The 21,320-nt window shown below is 46.6% G+C and overlaps 1 protein-coding gene and 1 pseudogene across 6 annotated transcripts in view; one reads left to right on the top strand and one right to left on the bottom strand.

Annotated features, from left to right (window-relative positions):
• The window catches only part of LOC115127384 (P2Y purinoceptor 2-like), a 36,845-nt gene extending 24,522 nt beyond the window's left edge, over nt 1–12,323 (top strand). For 3 of the 6 annotated variants that reach the window (XM_065024242.1, XM_065024246.1, XM_065024244.1), the window contains exons 2-3: nt 3,185–4,055; nt 10,760–12,323. In XM_065024242.1, the coding sequence (XP_064880314.1) occupies nt 3,185–4,055; nt 10,760–10,954 (1,066 nt within the window). In that variant the 3' untranslated portion in view covers nt 10,955–12,323. Of the gene's footprint in view, nt 1–262; nt 4,056–10,759 lie in introns of those variants that run through there. The other 3 variants (XM_065024245.1, XM_029656995.2, XM_065024243.1) reach the window with 3 other exon arrangements.
• A 7,501-nt stretch (nt 12,324–19,824) lies between these two features.
• LOC115126940 (tumor necrosis factor receptor superfamily member 19L-like) overlaps nt 19,825–21,320 on the bottom strand; it is a 106,840-nt pseudogene continuing 105,344 nt past the window's right edge.

Genomic DNA, 21,320 nt, shown 5'->3' with positions numbered 1-21,320 from the left:
TATTACCAGACCTATACTAGTCCTGTATTAACAGACCTTTACTAGTCCTGTATTAACAGACCTTTACTAGTCCTGTATTAACAGACCTTTACTAGTCCTGTATTAACAGACCTTTACTAGTCCTGTATTAACAGACCTTTACTAGTCCTGTATTAACAGACCTTTACTAGTCCTGTATTAACAGACCTTTACTAGTCCTGTATTAACAGACCTTTACTAGTCCTGTATTAACAGACCTATACTAGTCCTGTATTAACAGACCTTTACTAGTCCTGTATTAACAGGCCTTTACTAGTCCTGTATTAACAGGCCTTTACTAGTCCTGTAATAACAGGCGTTTACTAGTCCTGTATTAACAGACCTTTACTAGTCCTGTATTAACAGACCTATACTAGTCCTGTATTAACATACCTTTACTAGTCCTGTATTAACAGACCTTTACTAGTCCTGTATTAACAGACCTTTACTAGTCCTGTATTAACAGGCCTTTACTAGTCCTGTATTAACATACCTTTACTAGTCCTGTATTAACAGGCCTTTACTAGTCCTGTATTAACAGACCTTTACTAGTCCTGTATTAACAGACCTTTACTAGTCCTGTATTAACAGACCTTTACTAGTCCTGTATTAGCAGACCTATACTAGTCCTGTATTAACAGACCTTTACTAGTCCTATATTAACAGACCTATACTAGTCCTGTATTAACAGACCTTTACTAGTCCTGTATTAACACGCCTTTACTAGTCCTGTATTAACAGACCTTTACTAGTCCTGTACTAACAGGCCTATACAGATGTCTGTTGATGGAAAAGAATTGCACCACCCCCACCCTCGATCTATGTGTGCGTGTGTCTCTGTGTTATAAAACTACTGTTACACACGCCTCTTGGAGGGGGGGAACGCCACACCCTGCTACACTCAACTCCCTGTGGAGTGAAAGAGATATGTGATTGTAGGTAAGGATGACAGAGGCAGAGAATATTACCGTTTACAGGGAATTTATTCTTCCTTTACACAGTAATTCGGGGAAAAGGGACTGGATGGAACAAAGAAACAAAGAAAGTTAAAGAGCCCCCTCTCCTACACACTTACTTATTCTTAACGCCTCCTGGCGCGCTAACCACAATACCGGGGGTGGCCTGCCCAGGTCTTACCTAGTGGCATAGACAGAGTACGTTCCACGGGTACATGTATGGCCACAGGTTTTTCCCTAAACACTCCCAAGGTGCCTTCCCCTCCCCCTGGGAACAAAAACAGAATAATTACTCATGTAAAGGGAACAATTTCAATAATGAAAAACACTGAGTCCTATTGGCACAGACATAACTCAGAAGTAGCGGCTACAAATACTTCCAACAAAACTGTCTCTGAGTCACAACCAACACAGGACATCCAATAAGCTCTCTCTCCTAACAAAGGTACTCTGGCTTTTCAAGCTGCCGGCAGGAGTCGGTAATTGCCGACAGCTGTATCCCCTAACAAGAGGGCGGGATCAATGCTCCGATCTGCAATGGGGCTGACCAATCAGCTGCTTGGTGGAATCCAGGAAGCCATTTCCTGAAATACACACATACATATACACAAACCCACAACACAGAAACTGGGGAATATAACAATACATTCATGCTGTACCATGCCATGTCTATTTCTCTGTGTTATCATTAAGGTTGCAAAACTAACAACTTTACCAGAATCTTCAGCAGGGTAGCCGCCCCGGCTACCGAAAGGTTGCAAGTTCGAATCCCTGAGCTGACAAGGTACAAATCTGTCGTTCTGCCCCTGAACAGGCAGTTAACCCACTGTTCCTAGGCCGTCATTGAAAATAAGAATTTGTTCTTAACTGACTTGCCTAGTAAAATAAAGGTAAAAAAAATAAAAATAATAAAAATAAATAATAATAATAATAATAATAATTGTGGTAATTAACTGAAAATCTATAGTAATCTATCGTAACTTTGGTATTTTATACTTGAATAACTTAAGAAAATGTATTCATATATAGTATTAATTTATTATATCCGTGTCCATATTGTTCATGAGTTTCTAGTAGACAGACCATATGGTTCATGAGTTTCTAGTAGACAGACCATATGGTTCATGAGTTTCTAGTAGACAGACCATATGGTTCAAGAGAAAATGGCCTAATTAATGACAAAAGCATCTAATCAACAATGGCATTATTTTTTATTAACTCAGCAACTTTTCAAACTATTGACTTTATTCACAACTACCACCAGTTTGACACCAAAACATTGACAACAAATATATAGTGACATAGTCAAATAAATCAAAGTTTATCAAAAATAAATATGAAGAATATTTCATGCTGAAACCCTAATGTTGAACAGCAGTGATATTCACTAAGTTGACAGTTTATATTTAGGATGTTTTACAGTTTTGTCATTGTATATCTTATTTTAAAATCATCTTATTTATTTATTTCATATATTTGACATAAAATCCTTGAAAGATATCAAAACTCTGGGAGTTTACTGGTAAACTTTGAACGTTTTCAGTGATATACCTTCCTTATGCAACCTTAGTTATCATATCCTGTCTCCACGCTCGGAACCTGTGAAAATAGGACACTAACTTCCTGATGAATCATTAACTTAAACGTTGAAAGTGCTCTCTGTGGGATCCAAACCTGTTGGAACAGCTATAACATCTATCACTATCTAAGGACAAAACATCCAACTTCCTCCACTCCAACCCTCTCTTAACTTGGACTCGTAAAGGGATTGAGGAAAGATACAAATGAAGGAATTATGGGTATTATGTCAAAATGAGCTTCTGCTTCCAGCATGTGCCTTCATACATGCGTAGTTGTTGTGAATTTGTTAGATTACTTGTTATATATTACTGCATTGTCGGAACTAGAAGCACAAGCATTTTGCTACACTCGCATTAACTAACCATGTGTATGTGACAAATACAATTTGAAGTCAACAGAGACATTGGCACTCCTTTAGCTTTACTGTGGAGTGTTATACAAGTGGCTAGTACAGTTGATATTTACTATCACACTTGTCTTCTCTCTCTCTCATTCTGTGGGTGTGTGGGTATGTGGGTGAGTGGGTATGTGGGTGTGTGGGTGAGTGGGTGTGTGCGTATGTGGGTATGTGGGTGTGTGGGTATGTGGGTGAGTGGGTGTGCATTAGTTAACATCTGTATCCTCCTCAGATCTGTATCCTCCTCAAAGATGGCTACCTTCGCTAACCACTCAACCAATGAGAGCAGCGGGCACAGCTGGCGCTGTCAATTCAAGGAGGACTTCAAGTACATCCTGCTTCCTGTCAGCTACACCCTGGTGTTCGTGATTGGCCTAGCCCTGAATATCACGGCCATGTACGTGATCCTGTTCCGTACAAAACGCTGGAAGCCCTCCACGGTGTACATGTTCAACCTGACAGTGTGCGACACCCTCTACATCCTCACCCTACCCTTCCTAATCTACTACTACGCCGACGAGAACGACTGGCCCTTCAGCGAACCGTTCTGCAAACTCATCCGCTTCCTGTTCTACGCTAACCTCTACGGTTCCATCCTGTTCCTGTGCTGCATCAGCCTGCACCGCTTCCTGGGTGTGTGCTACCCGATGAGGTCACTGAGCTGGGTCAGCTCCCGGAGAGCCCGGCTGGTGTCTGTGGCGGTGTGGGCGTGTGTGTTGATGTGCCAGGCTCCCGTGCTCTACTTCTCACGCACCAGGGACGAGGGGACAGAGAGGGTGTGTTTCGACACATCCAGTCCAGAGTTATTTCATGACTTCCTGGTGTACAGCTCGGTGGTGTCTGTCCTGATGTTTGCCTTCCCTTTCATGGTGGTGATGGTGTGCTATGGACTGATGGTGAGGAAGCTTCTGGAGCCCACCTGGGGGGCAGGAGGGAGCCAGTCGAGGGGAGTCGGGGGGCTCGCTGCTCATCGCTCCAAACACAAGTCTGTGAAGATGATAATCATCGTGTTAGCAGTGTTCATGCTGTGTTTCCTACCCTTCCACCTGACCAGAAGTCTGTACTACTCCCTCAGATACATGGAGCAGATGGATCCCTCCCAGGTACAGTACCACAACCACTGGAATCATACGCTTTTAAAGGCTCTGCCTGGCTTCACCTGTCACCCAAGATGCAGGAGTCTGGCTCCAGGTAGATCTCCCTTTCACCCAAGATGCAGGAGTCTGGCTCCAGGTAGCTCTCCCTGTCACCCAAGATGCAGGAGTCTGGCTCCAGGTAGCTCTCCCTGTCACCCAAGATGCAGGAGTCTGGCTCCAGGTAGCTCTCCCTTTTACCCAAGATGCAGGAGTCTGGCTCCAGGTAGCTCTCCCTGTCACCCAAAATGCAGGAGTATGGCTCCAGGTAGCTCTCCCTGTCACCCAAGATGCAGGAGTCTGGCTCCAGGTAGATTCACCTTTCACCCAAGATGCAAATCAAATCAAATCAAATTTTATTTGTCACATACACATGGTTAGCAGATGTTAATGCGAGTGTAGCGAAATGCTTGTGCTTCTAGTTCCGACAATGCAGTGATAACCAACAAGTAATCTAACTAACAATTCCAAAACTACTGTCTTATACACAGTGTAAGGGGATAAGGAATATGTACATAAGGATATATGAATGAGTGATGGTACAGAGCAGCATACAGTAGATGGTATCGAGTACAGTATATACATATGAGATGAGTATGTAGACAAAGTAAACAAAGTGGCATAGTTAAAGTGGCTAGTGACATAAGGATGCAGTCGATGATCTAGAGTACAGTATATACATATGCATATGAGATGAATAATGTAGGGTAAGTAACATTATATAAGGTAGCATTGTTTAAAGTGGCTAGTGATATATTTACATCATTTCCCATCAATTCCCATTATTAAAGTGGCTGGAGTTGGGTCAGTGTCAATGACAGTGTGTTGGCAGCAGCCACTCAATGTTAGTGGTGACTGTTTAACAGTCTGATGGCCTTGAGATAGAAGCTGTTTTTCAGTCTCTCGGTCCCAGCTTTGATGCACCTGTACTGACCTCGCCTTCTGGATGATAGCGGGGTGAACAGGCAGTGGTTCGGGTGGTTGATGTCCTTGATGATCTTTATGGCCTTCCTGTAACATCGGGTGGTGTAGGTGTCCTGGAGGGCAGGTAGTTTGCCCCCGGTGATGCGTTGTGCAGACCTCACTACCCTCTGGAGAGCCTTACGGTTGAGGGCGGAGCAGTTGCCGTACCAGGCGGTGATACAGCCCGCCAGGATGCTCTCGATTGTGCATCTGTAGAAGTTTGTGAGTGCTTTTGGTGACAAGCCGAATTTCTTCAGCCTCCTGAGGTTGAAGAGGCGCTGCTGCGCCTTCTTCACGACGCTGTCAGTGTGAGTGGACCAATTCAGTTTGTCTGTGATGTGTATGCCGAGGAACTTAAAACTTGCTACCCTCTCCACTACTGATCCATCGATGTGGATAGGGGGGTGTTCTCTCTGCTGTTTCCTGAAGTCCACAATCATCTCCTTAGTTTTGTTGACGTTGAGTGTGAGGTTATTTTCCTGACACCACACTCCGAGGGCCCTCACCTCCTCCCTGTAGGCCGTCTCGTCGTTGTTGGTAATCAAGCCTACCACTGTTGTGTCGTCCGCAAACTTGATGATTGAGTTGGAGGCGTGCATGGCCACGCAGTCGTGGGTGAACAGGGAGTACAGGAGAGGGCTCAGAACGCACCCTTGTGGGGCCCCCGTGTTGAGGATCAGCGGGGAGGAGATGTTGTTGCCTACCCTCACCACCTGGGGGCGGCCCGTCAGGAAGTCCAGTACCCAGTTGCACAGGGCGGGGTCGAGACCCAGGGTCTCGAGCTTGATGACGAGCTTGGAGGGTACTATGGTGTTGAATGCCGAGCTGTAGTCGATGAACAGCATTCTCACATAGGTATTCCTCTTGTCCAGGTGGGTTAGGGCAGTGTGGTTGAGATTGCATCGTCTGTGGACCTATTTGGGCGGTAAGCAAATTGTAGTGGGTCTAGGGTGTCAGGTAGGGTGGAGGTGATATGGTCCTCGACTAGTCTCTCAAAGCACTTCATGATGACGGAAGTGAGTGCTACGGGGCGGTAGTCGTTTAGCTCAGTTACCTTAGCTTTCTTGGGAACAGGAACAATGGTGGCCCTCTTGAAGCATGTGGGAACAGCAGACTGGTATAGGGATTGATTGAATATGTCCGTAAACACACCGGCCAGCTGGTCTGCGCATGCTCTGAGGGCGCGGCTGGGGATGCCGTCTGGGCCTGCAGCCTTGCGAGGGTTAACACGTTTAAATGTCTTACTCACCTCGGCTGCAGTGAAGGAGAGACCGCATGTTTTCGTTGCAGGCCGTGTCAGTGGCACTGTATTGTCCTCAAAGCGGGCAAAAAAGTTATTTAGTCTGCCTGGGAGCAAGACATCCTGGTCCGTGACTGGGCTGGGTTTCTTCTTGTAGTCCGTGATTGACTGTAGACCCTGCCACATGCCTCTTGTGCTGAGCCATTGAATTGAGATTCCACTTTGTCTCTGTACTGACGCTTAGCTTGTTTATTAATAGCCTTGCGGAGGGAATAGCTGCATTGTTTATATTCGGACATATTACCAGACACCTTGCCCTGATTAAAAGCAGTGGTTCGCGCTTTCAGTTTCACGCGAATGCTGCCATCAATCCACGGTTTCTGGTTTGGGAATGTTTTTATCGTTGCTATGGGAACGACATCTTCGACGCACGTTCTAATGAACTCGCACACCGAATCAGCGTATTCGTCAATATTTCCATCTGACGCAATACGAAACATGTCCCAGTCCACGTGATGGAAGCAGTCTTGGAGTGTGGAGTCAGCTTGGTCTGACCAGCGTTGGACAGACCTCAGCGTGGGAGCCTCTTGTTTTAGTTTCTGCCTGTAGGCAGGGATCAGCAAAATGGAGTCGTGGTCAGCTTTTCCGAAAGGGGGCGGGGCAGGGCCTTATATGCGTCGCGGAAGTTAGAGTAACAATGATCCAAGGTTTTACCACCCCTGGTTGCGCAATCGATATGCTGGTAAAATTTAGGGAGTCTTGTTTTCAGATTAGCTTTGTTAAAATCCCCAGCTACAATGAATGCAGCCTCCGGATAAATGGTTTCCAGTTTGCAAAGAGTTAAATAAAGTTCGTTCAGAGCCATCGATGTGTCTGCTTGGGGGGGGATATATACGGCTGTGATTATAATCGAGGAGAATTCTCTTGGAAGATAATGCGGTCTACATTTGATTGTGAGGAATTCTAAATCAGGTGAACAGAAGGATTTGAGTTCCTGTATGTTTCCTTCATCACACCATGTCTCGTTAGTCATGAGGCATACGCCCCCGCCACTCTTCTTACCAGAAAGATGTTTGTTTCTGTCCGCGCGATGCGTGGAGAAACCCGTTGGCTGCACCGCATCAGATAGCGTCTTCCCAGTAAGCCATGTTTCTGTGAAGCAGAGAACGTTGCAGTCTCTGATGTCTCTGATGTCTCTGGAATGCTACCCTTGCTCGGATTTCGTCAACCTTGTTGTCAAGAGACTGGACATTGGCAAGAAGAATGCTGGGGAGTGGTGCGCGATGTGCCCTTTTTCGGAGTCTGACCAGAACACCGCCTCGTTTCCCTCTTTTTCGGAGTCGTTTCCTTGGGTCGCTGCATGCGATCCATTCCGTTGTCCTGTTTGTAAGGCAGAACACCGGATCCGCGTCGCGGAAAACATATTCTTGGTCGTACTGATGGTGAGTTGGCGCTGATCTTATATTCAGTAGTTCTTCTCGACTGTATGTAATGAAACCTAAGATGACCTGGGGTACTAATGTAAGAAATAACACGTAAAAAAACAAAAAACTGCATAGTTTCCTAGGAACGCGAAGCGAGGCGGCCATCTCAGTCGGCGCCGGAAGTCGTTGCAGGAGTCTGGCTCCAGATAGCTCTCCCTTTCACCCAAGATGCAGGAGTCTGGCTCCAGGTAGCTCTCCCTTTCGCCCAAGATGCAGGAGTCTGGCTCCAGGTAGCTCTCCCTGTCACCCAAGATGCAGGAGTCTGGCTCCAGGTAGATTCACCTTTCACCCAAGATGCAGGAGTCTGGCTCCAGGTAGCTCTCCCTGTCACCCAAGATGCAGGAGTCTGGCTCCAGGTAGCTCTCCCTGTCACCCAAGATGCAGGAGTCTGGCTCCAGGTAGCTCTCCCTGTCACCCAAGATGCAGGAGTCTGGCTCCAGGTAGCTCTCCCTGTCACCCAAGATGCAGGAGTCTGGCTCCAGGTAGCTCTCCCTGTCACCCAAGATGCAGGAGTCTGGCTCCAGGTAGCCCTCCCTTTTACCCAAGATGCAGGAGTCTGGCTCCAGGTAGCTCTCCCTTTTACCCAAGATGCAGGAGTCTGGCTCCATGTAGCTCTCCCTGTCACCCAAGATGCAGGAGTCTGGCTCCAGGTAGCTCTTCCTGTCACCCAAGATGCAGGAGTCTGGCTCCAGGTAGCTCTCCCTGTCACCCAAGATGCAGGAGTCTGGCTCCAGGTAGCTCTTCCTGTCACCCAAGATGCAGGAGTCTGGCTCCAGGTAGCTCTCCCTGTCACCCAAGATGCAGGAGTCTGGCTCCAGGTAGCTCTCCCTGTCACCCAAGATGCAGGAGTCTGGCTCCAGGTAGCTCTCCCTGTCACCCAAGATGCAGGAGTCTGGCTCCAGGTAGCTCTCCCTGTCACCCAAGATGCAGGAGTCTGGCTCCAGGTAGCTCTCCCTGTCACCCAAGATGCAGGAGTCTGGCTCCAGGTAGCTCTTCCTGTCACCCAAGATGCAGGAGTCTGGCTCCAGGTAGCTCTCCCTGTCACCCAAGATGCAGGAGTTTGACTCCAGGTAGCTCTCCCTGTCACCCAAGATGCAGGAGTCTGGCTCCAGGTAGATTCACCTTTCACCCAAGATGCAGGAGTCTGGCTCCAGGTAGCTCTCCTTGTCACCCAAGATGCAGGAGTCTGGCTCCAGGTAGCTCTCCCTGTCACCCAAGATGCAGGAGTCTGGCTCCAGGTAGCTCTCCCTGTCACCCAAGATGCAGGAGTCTGGCTCCAGGTAGCTCTCCCTGTCACCCAAGATGCAGGAGTCTGGCTCCAGGTAGCTCTTCCTGTCACCCAAGATGCAGGAGTCTGGCTCCAGGTAGCTCTCCCTGTCACCCAAGATGCAGGAGTCTGGCTCCAGGTAGCTCTCCCTGTCACCCAAGATGCAGGAGTCTGGCTCCAGGTAGCTCTCCCTGTCACGCAAGATGCAGGAGTCTGGCTCCAGGTAGCTCTCCATGTCACCCAAGATGCAGGAGTCTGGCTCCATGTAGCTCTCCCTGTCACCCAAGATGCAGGAGTCTGGCTCCAGGTAGCTCTTCCTGTCACCCAAGATGCAGGAGTCTGGCTCCAGGTAGCTCTTCCTGTCACCCAAGATGCAGGAGTCTGGCTCCAGGTAGCTCTCCCTGTCACCCAAGATGCAGGAGTCTGGCTCCAGGTAGCTCTCCCTGTCACCCAAGATGCAGGAGTCTGGCTCCAGGTAGCTCTCCCTGTCACGCAAGATGCAGGAGTCTGGCTCCAGGTAGCTCTCCATGTCACCCAAGATGCAGGAGTCTGGCTCCAGGTAGCTCTCCCTGTCACCCAAGATGCAGGAGTCTGGCTCCAGGTAGCTCTTCCTGTCACCCAAGATGCAGGAGTCTGGCTCCAGGTAGCTCTCCCTGTCACCCAAGATGCAGGAGTTTGACTCCAGGTAGCTCTCCCTGTCACCCAAGATGCAGGAGTCTGGCTCCAGGTAGCTCTCCCTGTCACCCAAGATGCAAGAGTCTGGCTCCAGGTAGCTCTCCCTGTCACCCAAGATGCAGGAGTATGGCTCCAGGTAGATCTCCCTTTTACCCAAGATGCAGGAGTCTGGCTCCAGGTAGCTCTCCCTTTCACCCAAGATTCTGGAGTTCCAGGTAGCTCAGGCTCAATTTAACCACTGCTATTATGATTGTTGTTGTTGATATTGTCATTATCCTTGTATAGGCTGGGATTCAAAGGTCATTGACATTTAAATGTAATTTCCACTACGGAGACGACATCTGCAGCATTGAACTTAAGTATGATCTCTGTGAGCCTAGTAACATTGCCTTTAAAGAGCCACTGAACATGCCGATTGGCACGTGAAGGAATCTAAGATAATTCAAGAAATCTGCCATCGATGCCACATAGGTCGTTTTCAAAGGGATGCATCATAGGTCGTTTTCAAAGGGATGCCACATAGGTCGTTTTCAAAGGGATGCATCATAGGTCGTTTTCAAAGGGATGCATCATAGGTCGTTTTCAAAGGGATGCATCATAGGTCGTTTTCAAAGGGATGCATCATAGGTCATTTTCAAAGGGATGCCACATAGGTCGTTTTCAAAGGGATGCCACATAGGTCGTTTTCAAAGGGATGCCTCATAGGTCGTTTTCAAAGGGATGCCTCATAGGTCGTTTTCAAAGGGATGCCTCATAGGTCGTTTTCAAAGGGATGCATCATAGGTCGTTTTCAAAGGGATGCATCATAGGTCGTTTTCAAAGGGATGCCTCATAGGTCGTTTTCAAAGGGATGCCTCATAGGTCATTTTCAAAGGGATGCCTCATAGGTTGTTTTCAAAGGGATGCCTCATAGGTCATTTTCAAAGGGATGCCTCATAGGTCATTTTCAAAGGGATTTGCTGCTTTTTAAAGGCAGTTGCTCTTTAAAAGGCACATTGTCAACAGAATGAATGTTTAAATCATAAGAGTTTTTATTCATCCCCAGGTGAGCTGTGAGCTGCTGCAGGTGTCCAGCATGGCCTATAAGGTGACACGCCCCTTGGCCAGCGCCAACAGCTGTGTGGATCCCATCCTCTACTTCATGGCTGGACAGGGTTTCCGTAGCAACTTCACTCACAGAAGCAGGGCATCACAAATGAAACCAGGAAGTGTGACGGGGGCACTCTCAACGCAGCTCTGACCGACATGAAGATCAATCTATTATCTGAATAGCTATGGAACACATTGTGTATTCCATTGGAATGGAGAGAACACAGTTGGACAAAGACACTGGATGGATGATTTGACCACGCTGGTCATTTATGAACATTTAAACATCTTGGCCATGTTCTGTTATAATCTCCACCCGGCACAGCCAGAAGAGGACTGGCCACCCCACATAGCCTGGTTCCTCTCTAGGTTTCTTCCTAGGTTTTGGTCTTTCTAGGGAGTTTTTCCCAGCCACCGTGCTTCTACACCTGCATTACCTGCTGTTTGTGCTTTTAGGCTGGGTTTCTGTACAGCACTTTGAGACATCAGCTGATGTAAGAAGGTCTATATAAACACATTTGATTTGATGACTGGCTCCTTTGAACTGAATATCATTATCCGATACGGATCGGATGACCCATAGAGATCCTACTATTCCTAATTCTATGGGATGACGACTGTTTGAAAGAGAATGAACGGTGTCAAACAAAGTGGGCATATTTTATTGAATGTTTTATCCCTGACTGGTAAATAACGGGAGATTTCACATACAATACAAATACCAGACTTATTACTTGAAAGTGAGAGGGGTATACTGTAACTCATTGATTGAAATCTGACTTAGCTTCCTTAGCTAACGGCAGAGAGAAATACACTGATTGATGCTGACAGTGTAGAGAGCATATATGCTGTAAAAACATGATAGTGATGTTAGTGATATTCTAATCACTATTGTAATCACAATAGACAGTTATTATATATTTAGGGGCCACTGATTGTAGTGTATCTAACAAACCTATCTTCAGAAATGCATACACCACACACAGACTGTAAGTCAGTCTGAAGAGGACCTCCTCTTGAGAGCTGTCAGAGAAAGAGGTTCAGGCCCAGGCATGACTTGGACAGGTTCTAGGGTGTGTCTGGAAAATCATTAATTAACATCCCAAAGACACACAGATGGTGCTGGATATAATCCAGATAGTTTTATAGAAGCAACACAGGCTCACTGCTGGCACGACTACAAATTACAGAGAAAAAAACTCATGCTTAAACAAAGCTACCTGTAATTTACCAAAGTTACCAGAATCTTCAGTAATTTTGGTAATTAACAAAAAATCTATAGCAATCTATCATAACTTTGGTCATTTATACTTGAATAACTTAATTTTTTTGATTCATATATAGTATTATTTTTTATATACAGTACCAGTCAAAAGTTTAGAACACCTACTCATTCAAGGGGTTTTCTTTATTTCTACAGGGTAGAATAATAGTGAAGACATCAAAACTATGAAATAACACATATGGGAATCATGTAGCAACCAAAAAAATGTTAAACAAATTAAACAAAATCCAACAAATCATGGCTGCTTTTCTGTCACTCTGCGGTCCAACTCATCCCAAACCATCTCAAATGAGTTGAGGTCAGGTGATTGTAGAGGCCAGGTCATCTGATGCACTCCATCACTCTCCTTCTCAGTCAAATAGCCCTTAAACAGTCTGGAGGTATGTTGGGTAATTGTCCTGTTGAAGAGCAAATGATAGTCCCACTAAGCGCAAACCAGATGGGATGGCGTATCACTGCAGAATGCTGTGGTAGCCATGCTGGGTAAGTGTGCCTTGAATTCTAAATAAATCACATACAGTGTCACTAGCGAAGGACCCCCACACCATCAGACCTCCTCCTCCATGCTTCCCGGTGGGAACCACACTTGCGGAGATCATCCGTTCACCTACTCTGCGTCTCACAAACACACGGAGGTTGGAACCAAAAGTCTCAAATTTGGACTCAGCAGACCAAAGGACAGATTTCCACCGGTCTAATGTCCATCGCTCGTGTTTCTTGGCCCAAGCAAGTCTCTTCTTCTTATTGGTGTCCTTTAGTAGCATTTTCTTTTCCAGCAATTCAACCATAAAGGCCTGATTCACACAGTCTCTGAACAGTTGATGTTGAGATGTATCTGTTACTTGAACTCTGTGAAGCATTTATTTGGGCTGCAATTTCTGAGGTGCAGATAACTGTAATGAACTTATCCTCTGCAGCAGAGTGATTACACGTGGCCTGTGGTTTGAGGCCGGTTGGACGTACTGCCATATTCTCTAAAATCACATTGGAGAAATTATCATTAAATTCTATTGCAACAGCTCTGGTGAACATTCATGGTCAGCCTGCCAATTGCACGCTCCCTCAAAACTTGAGACATCAGTGACGTTGTGTTGTGTGACAAATTTGCATATTTTAGAGTGGCCTTTTATTGTCTCTGCACAAGGTGCATCTGTGTAATTATCATGATGTTTACTCAGCTTCTTGATATGCCACACCTGTCAGGTGGATGGAAAGGATAAATGCTCAATAACAGGTATGTAAATTTGTGCACAACATTAGAGAGAAAAAAGCTTTTTGTGCGTGTGGAACATTTCTGGTATCTTCTATTTCAGGTCATGAAATATGGGACCAACACTTTAACTGTTGCGTTTATATTTTTGTTCAGTGTATTTCTTTGTGCAAAGATTTCCCGTACTGCACTAGAGGGCACTAAAGGCTCACTTAACATCCTGTCAACGTATTTAACATCCTGTCACCGTATTTAACATCCTGTCACCGTACTTAACATCCTGTCAACGTATTTAACATCCTGTCACCGTATTTAACATCCTGTCAACGTACTTAACATCCTGTCAACGTACTTAACATCCTGTCACCGTATTTAACATCCTGTCACCGTATTTAACATCCTGTCACCGTATTTAACATCCTGTCACCGTATTTAACATCCTGTCAACGTATTTAACATCATGTCAATTTACTGTGCTGGTAGTGGATCAATGGTTGTCAACTTCATCCATATTAGAGCAGTTTTTGTTGACATCATCCATGTCATAATCAATGTTTGTCGACAGCCTTTATTTTTTGGGCCCTCATATAGACTCACACGCGTGTTTACCTTGGGCTCATATAGACTCACACGCGTGTTTACCTTGGGCTCATATAGACTCACACGCGTGTTTACCTTGGGCTCATATAGACTCACACGCGTGTTTACCTTGGGCTCATATAGACTCACACGCGTGTTTACCGTGGGCTCATATAGACTCACACGCGTGTTTACCTTGGGCTCATATAGACTCACACGCGTGTTTACCTTGGGCTCATATAGACTCACACGCGTGTTTACCTTGGGCTCATATAGACTCACACGCGTGTTTACCTTGGGCTCATATAGACTCACACGCGTGTTTACCTTGGGCTCATATAGACTCACACGCGTGTTTACCTTGGGCTCATATAGACTCACACACGTGTTTACCTTGGGCTCATATAGACTCACACGCGTGTTTACCTTGGGCTCATATAGACTCACACGCGTGTTTACCTTGGGCTCATATAGACTCACACGTGTGTTTACCTTGGGCTCATATAGACTCACACGCGTGTTTACCTTGGGCTCATATAGACTCACACGCGTGTTTACCTTGGGCTCATATAGACTCACACGCGTGTTTACCTTGGGCTCATATAGACTCACACGCGTGTTTACCTTGGGCTCATATAGACTCACACGCGTGTTTACCGTGGGCTCATATAGACTCACACGCGTGTTTACCTTGGGCTCATATAGACTCACACGCGTGTTTACCTTGGGCTCATATAGACTCACACGCGTGTTTACCTTATAGGCTCATATAGACTCACACGCGTGTTTACCTTGGGCTCATATAGACTCACACGCGTGTTTACCTTGGGCTCATATAGACTCACACGCGTGTTTACCTTGGGCTCATATAGACTCACACGCGTGTTTACCTTGGGCTCATATAGACTCACACGCGTGTTTACCTTGGGCTCATATAGACTCACACGCGTGTTTACCGTGGGCTCATATAGACTCACACGCGTGTTTACCTTGGGCTCATATAGACTCACACGCGTGTTTACCTTGGGCTCATATAGACTCACACGCGTGTTTACCTTGGGCTCATATAGACTCACACGCGTGTTTACCTTGGGCTCATATAGACTCACACACGTGTTTACCTTGGGCTCATATAGACTCACACGCGTGTTTACCTTGGGCTCATATAGACTCACACGCGTGTTTACCTTGGGCTCATATAGACTCACACGCGTGTTTACCGTGGGCTCATATAGACTCACACACGTGTTTACCTTGGGCTCATATAGACTCACACGCGTGTTTACCGTGGGCTCATATAGACTCACACACGTGTTTACCTTGGGCTCATATAGACTCACACGCGTGTTTACCTTGGGCTCATATAGACTCACACGCGTGTTTACCTTGGGCTCATATAGACTCACACGCGTGTTTACCTTGGGCTCATATAGACTCACACGCGTGTTTACCTTGGGCTCATATAGACTCACACGCGTGTTTACCTTGGGCTCATATAGACTCACACGCGTGTTTACCTTGGGCTCATATAGACTCACACGCGTGTTTACCTTGGGCTCATATAGACTCACACGCGTGTTTACCTTGGGCTCATATAGACTCACACGCGTGTTTACCTTGGGCTCATATAGACTCACACGCGTGTTTACCGTGGGCTCATATAGACTCACACGCGTGTTTACCTTGGGCTCATATAGACTCACACGCGTGTTTACCTTGGGCTCATATAGACTCACACGCGTGTTTACCTTGGGCTCATATAGACTCACACGCGTGTTTACCTTGGGCTCATATAGACTCACACGCGTGTTTACCTTGGGCTCATATAGACTCACACGCGTGTTTACCTTGGGCTCATATAGACTCACACGCGTGTTTACCTTGGGCTCATATAGACTCACACGCGTGTTTACCTTGGGCTCATATAGACTCACACGCGTGTTTACCGTGGGCTCATATAGACTCACACGCGTGTTTACCTTGGGCTCATATAGACTCACACGCGTGTTTACCTTGGGCTCATATAGACTCACACGCGTGTTTACCTTGGGCTCATATAGACTCACACGCGTGTTTACCTTGGGCTCATATAGACTCACACGCGTGTTTACCTTGGGCTCATATAGACTCACACGCGTGTTTACCTTGGGCTCATATAGACTCACACGCGTGTTTACCTTGGGCTCATATAGACTCACACGCGTGTTTACCTTGGGCTCATATAGACTCACACGCGTGTTTACCTTGGGCTCATATAGACTCACACGCGTGTTTACCTTGGGCTCATATAGACTCACACGCGTGTTTACCTTGGGCTCATATAGACTCACACGCGTGTTTACCTTGGGCTCATATAGACTCACACACGTGTTTACCTTGGGCTCATATAGACTCACACGCGTGTTTACCGTGGGCTCATATAGACTCACACGCGTGTTTACCTTGGGCTCATATAGACTCACACGCGTGTTTACCGTGGGCTCATATAGACTCACACGCGTGTTTACCTTGGGCTCATATAGACTCACACGCGTGTTTACCGTGGGCTCATATAGACTCACACGCGTGTTTACCTTGGGCTCATATAGACTCACACGCGTGTTTACCATGGAAAGTTCATGCATTATAACACAAACCACACGCAGACCAGTCAAAATAAACCGCTCATTTATTTCAAGAGTAGAAATATCATAGAGAAAAATGCAATATCATAATAAATACAAATCTACAATGTAAAGAAGATTAGTTGTTTTCCTTTCCTTTCTGCAACACTTCAGTTTATAACATGTTATAATAAATCAGATAAAAACATGGAAATGTTCAACCAATAAAAATGATCAAATCCAGACAATGGTTCTAAATGGCAAAAACAGCAACATACAGAATATAAAAAATAGTTCAACTAGATCCTGATCACCATCCACCCTTTATCAAATGTAAACTGTTTCCACAGTGAAGCAGCTACGTCAGCCACTACTCGGAAATCTATTCAAAACCCAAACTGTTTCCACAGTGAAGCAGCTACGTCAGCCACTACTCGGAAATCTATTCAAAACCCAAACTGTTTCCACAGTGAAGCAGCTTCGTCAGCCACTACTCGGAAATCTATTCAAAACCCAAACTGTTTCCACAGTGAAGCAGCTATGTCAGCCACTACTCGGAAATCTATTCAAAACCCAAACTGTTTCCACAGTGAAGCAGCTACATCAGCCACTACTCAGCTACGCCAGAAATCTATTCAAAACCCAAACTGTTTCCACAGTGAAGCAGCTACGTCAGCCACTACTCGGAAATCTATTCAAAACCCAAACTGTTTCCACAGTGAAGCAGCTACGTCAGCCACTACTCGGAAATCTATTCAAAACCCAAACTGTTTCCACAGTGAAGCAGCTACGTCAGCCACTACTCGGAAATCTATTCAAAACCCAAACTGTTTCCACAGTGAAGCAGCTACGTCAGCCACTACTCGGAAATCTATTCAAAACCCAAACTGTTTCCACAGTGAAGCAGCTACGTCAGCCACTACTCGGAAATCTATTCAAAACCCAAACTGTTTCCACAGTGAAGCAGCTACGTCAGCCACTACTCGGAAATCTATTCAAAACCCAAACTGTTTCCACAGTGAAGCAGCTACGTCAGCCACTACTCGGAAATCTATTCAAAACCCAAACTGTTTCCACAGTGAAGCAGCTACGTCAGCCACTACTCGGAAATCTATTCAAAACCCAAACTGTTTCCACAGTGAAGCAGCTACGTCAGCCACTACTCGGAAATCTATTCAAAACCCAAACTGTTTCCACAGTGAAGCAGCTACGTCAGCCACTACTCGGAAATCTATTCAAAACCCAAACTGTTTCCACAGTGAAGCAGCTACGTCAGCCACTACTCGGAAATCTATTCAAATAACAAACAAAAAACGGAAGTAAAAACACTTGAAATGCAGCTGAGGGAATGACATTGAGATGGTCAAAGTCTAAATATTCCTATGATAATGTAGTTCCCTTTAGGAGGACTGAGAATACAGTTTTTACTCAGATTACCCAGAGATGATAGTGTCTGTCTGCATGCTCTCCTTGGAAGAGTTAGACAGTGTGTGTGTGTGTGTGTGTGTGTTTGTGTGTGTTTGTAGCAATACGTAATAACAGTTGACTGAAAACGGAATGAATAATGCATCTGTAGTGCTTTATCTGTGGGGGCAAAAGAGACTTGTTGATTATCCTAATAACTTAGTCTATGTTTGTTGAAAGGCAATTGTCACAAGGCAGGAAGTGAGGTCATGGTTTGAGCTAAGTGCCACATGGAGTAGGATGCCACTGATCAATGGTCAGTGTAGCTGGGAGGGTCAACTGATCCTAGATCTGTGACACGCCAGGAGAGAGGAAGTCACAGGACAAAGCATATCTCCCCCAAAATGCCTGGGACATACTTAAGTGCGTCAAAAGAGGCACCGCAAACTACTGGCAAACCCACACCCTGTCCCTGACTGACGCTGTCTCTGACTCTGTTCCTGACTCTGTTCCTGACTCTGTTCCTGACTCTGTTCCTGACTCTGTGCTGTCCCTGACTCTGTGCTGTCCCTGACACTGACGCTGTCCCTGACTGACGCTGTCCCTGACTGACGCTGTCCCTGACTGACGCTGTCCCTGACTCTGTCCCTGACTCTGTTCCTGACCCTGTCCCTGACTGACCCTGTCCCTGACTGACCCTGTCCCTGACTGACTCTGTTCCTGACCCTGTCCCTGACTGACCCTGTCCCTGACTCTGTGCTGTCCCTGACTGACGCTGTCCCTGACTCTGTCCCTGACTCTGTTCCTGACTCTGTTCCTGACTCTGTTCCTGACTCTGTTCCTGACTCTGTTCCTGACTCTGTTCCTGACCCTGTCCCTGACTGACTCTGTGCTGTCCCTGACTCTGTGCTGTCCCTGACTCTGTGCTGTCCCTGACTCTGTGCTGTCCCTGACTCTGTGCTGTCCCTGACTGACGCTGTCCCTGACTGACGCTGTCCCTGACTCTGTCCCTGACTCTGTCCCTGACTCTGTCCCTGACTCTGTTCCTGACTCTGTTCCTGACTCTGTTCCTGACTCTGTTCCTGACTGACCCTGTCCCTGACTGACCCTGTCCCTGACTGACCCTGTCCCTGACTGACTCTGTTCCTGACCCTGTCCCTGACTGACCCTGTGCTGTCCCTGACTCTGTGCTGTCCCTGACTCTGTGCTGTCCCTGACTCTGTGCTGTCCCTGACTGACGCTGTCCCTGACTCTGTTCCTGACTCTGTTCCTGACTGACCCTGTCCCTGACTGACTCTGTCCTGTCCCTGACTCTGTCCTGTCCCTGACTGACGCTGTCCCTGACTGTCCTGTCCCTGACTGTCCTGTCCCTGACTGTCCTGTCCCTGACCGACTCTGTTCCTGACCGACTCTGTTCCTGACTGACTCTGTTCCTGACCGACTCTGTTCCTGTCCCTGACTCTGTTCCTGACTGACTCTGTTCCTGTCCCTGACTCTGTCCTGTCCCTGACTCTGTCCCTGACTCTGTCCTGTCCCTGACTCTGTCCTGTCCCTGACTCTGTCCTGTCCCTGACTCTGTCCCTGACTTTGTCCTGTCCCTGACTCTGTCCCCGACTCTGTCCCTGTCCTGTCCCTGTCCTGTCCCTGACTCTGTCCTGTCCCTGACTCTGTCCTGTCCCTGACTCTGTCCCTGACTCTGTCCCTGACTCTGTCCTGTCCCTGACTCTGTTCCTGACTCTGTCCTGTCCCTGACTCTGTCCCTGACTCTGTCCTGTCCCTGACTCTGTCCTGTCCCTGACTCCGTCCTGACTCTCTCCCCGATTCTCTCCCTGACCTCCTCCCTGACTCTCTCCTTGACTCTCTCCCTGACTCTCTCCCTGACCCTCTCCCTGACTCTCTTCCTGTCGCTGTCCGACCCTCCTCTGGTCAAATCTAAGAGTTTCAATATTCACAGCCCTATGTACATATATACAGTCATTTACACTGCTGTTACCACATGTTCAACTTTAATCAGAAACTAAATGAAGTTAAATGCCATCTATAAGAGCTAAAGAGTACAACATGTAGTTCATGCTGTTTGTATATTATTATGTCTCTCTATCAATGTTGGAGACTACATTCAACATTATCAAGAAGGCCTAAAACTTACGCTAATCAGCGTTTCAAATATAACAAGTCAAAACAGCTGAAAGTGTTAGAAAAATGATTAAAAGTTCTCTACACTACAAATTGGAGTCGTTTCCTATAATAATACTTGTTCTTTTTTGTATGTGTTCTATGTGTGTAGGCCTACCCCCATGTGTGTGTGTGTGTGTGTGTGTGTGTATTGCACAGTGTCGAGTGCAGACTGTGTTGACCACACGGTTGGGTTAATTCATAGTTTGTTCCTCCTCTCTTCTCCCTGCCTCTAAAGACAATAGGAATAGATACAACTTGTTTGTGTTAAAATACAAGAGTTTCCCTTTGTCTGGCACCCAGGCTAACTTCCCAAATCACAACCTCTCTGGTTGCCATTTTGGAATCCCATCACATCCATCGATCAGCGAGGTAGAGTTATTTTTACCCAGCATTCCTCTCTGCAAATGTTTAGCTGTTAACCTGTAAGAGAGAGAGCAAGTGGAAAGAGAGAGAGAGACGGAAAGAGAGAGAGACAGAGAGAGAGAGAGACAGAGAGAGAGAGAGAGAGACAGACAGAGAGTCAGAGACATATAGGAGACAGAGAGAGAGAGCGAGAGAGACAGAGACAGAGAGAGACAGAGAGAGAGACAGACAGATAGGAGAGAGAGAGAGAGAGAGCGAGAGCGAGAGAGAGACAGAGAGAGAGACAGAGAGAGAGACAGATAGGAGAGAGAGACAGAGAGAGACAGAGAGAGACACAGAGAGACACAGAGAGAGACAGAGAGAGAGACAGAGAGACAGAGAGAGAGACAGAGAGAGATAGGAGAGAGACAGAGAGAGAGAGAGAGACAGAGAGACAGAGAGAGAGAGAGCGAGATTATTAGAATGGTTGATCGTTGACTCACAGGATGTTGCTTCATGGGAATGTGACTTACAGGCAGGACTTGAGAGGTGCTTTGTGTGTGTGTGTGTTCCCAATGTCACCACCAGGGGTCAGTAGCTTCCTCACTAACTGTCAGGGATGGGATGCCAACTGGCAATTTGATGCAAAAATACAATTTAATTCATTCACTCGTCAGCACTGACAAACCGTAAGTGTGTCGTGATTGTGTGTGTCACATTTAAACGTGCTGAGCTAGACATGTGTGTTTTTGTCACTGATGACTAACTAGGGAGTGAGTGTGTGTTGTTGAGGGAGTTCTACCCAGCACCACAATGACAGGCAATGTGTTACTATTCCATAATTCAGCAGTCACTAGAAGAATATGATCTCCTCTGTGTGCTGCCAGGGTCTCCTGAGAGAACTCAAGAAGCAGAT

Source organism: Oncorhynchus nerka, linkage group LG11 (assembly GCF_034236695.1).
Source record: "Oncorhynchus nerka isolate Pitt River linkage group LG11, Oner_Uvic_2.0, whole genome shotgun sequence".
NCBI lineage: Eukaryota > Metazoa > Chordata > Actinopteri > Salmoniformes > Salmonidae > Oncorhynchus > Oncorhynchus nerka.
Note: the sequence above shows the minus strand (reverse complement) of the source record. Positions and strands in the feature narration are given on the sequence as shown.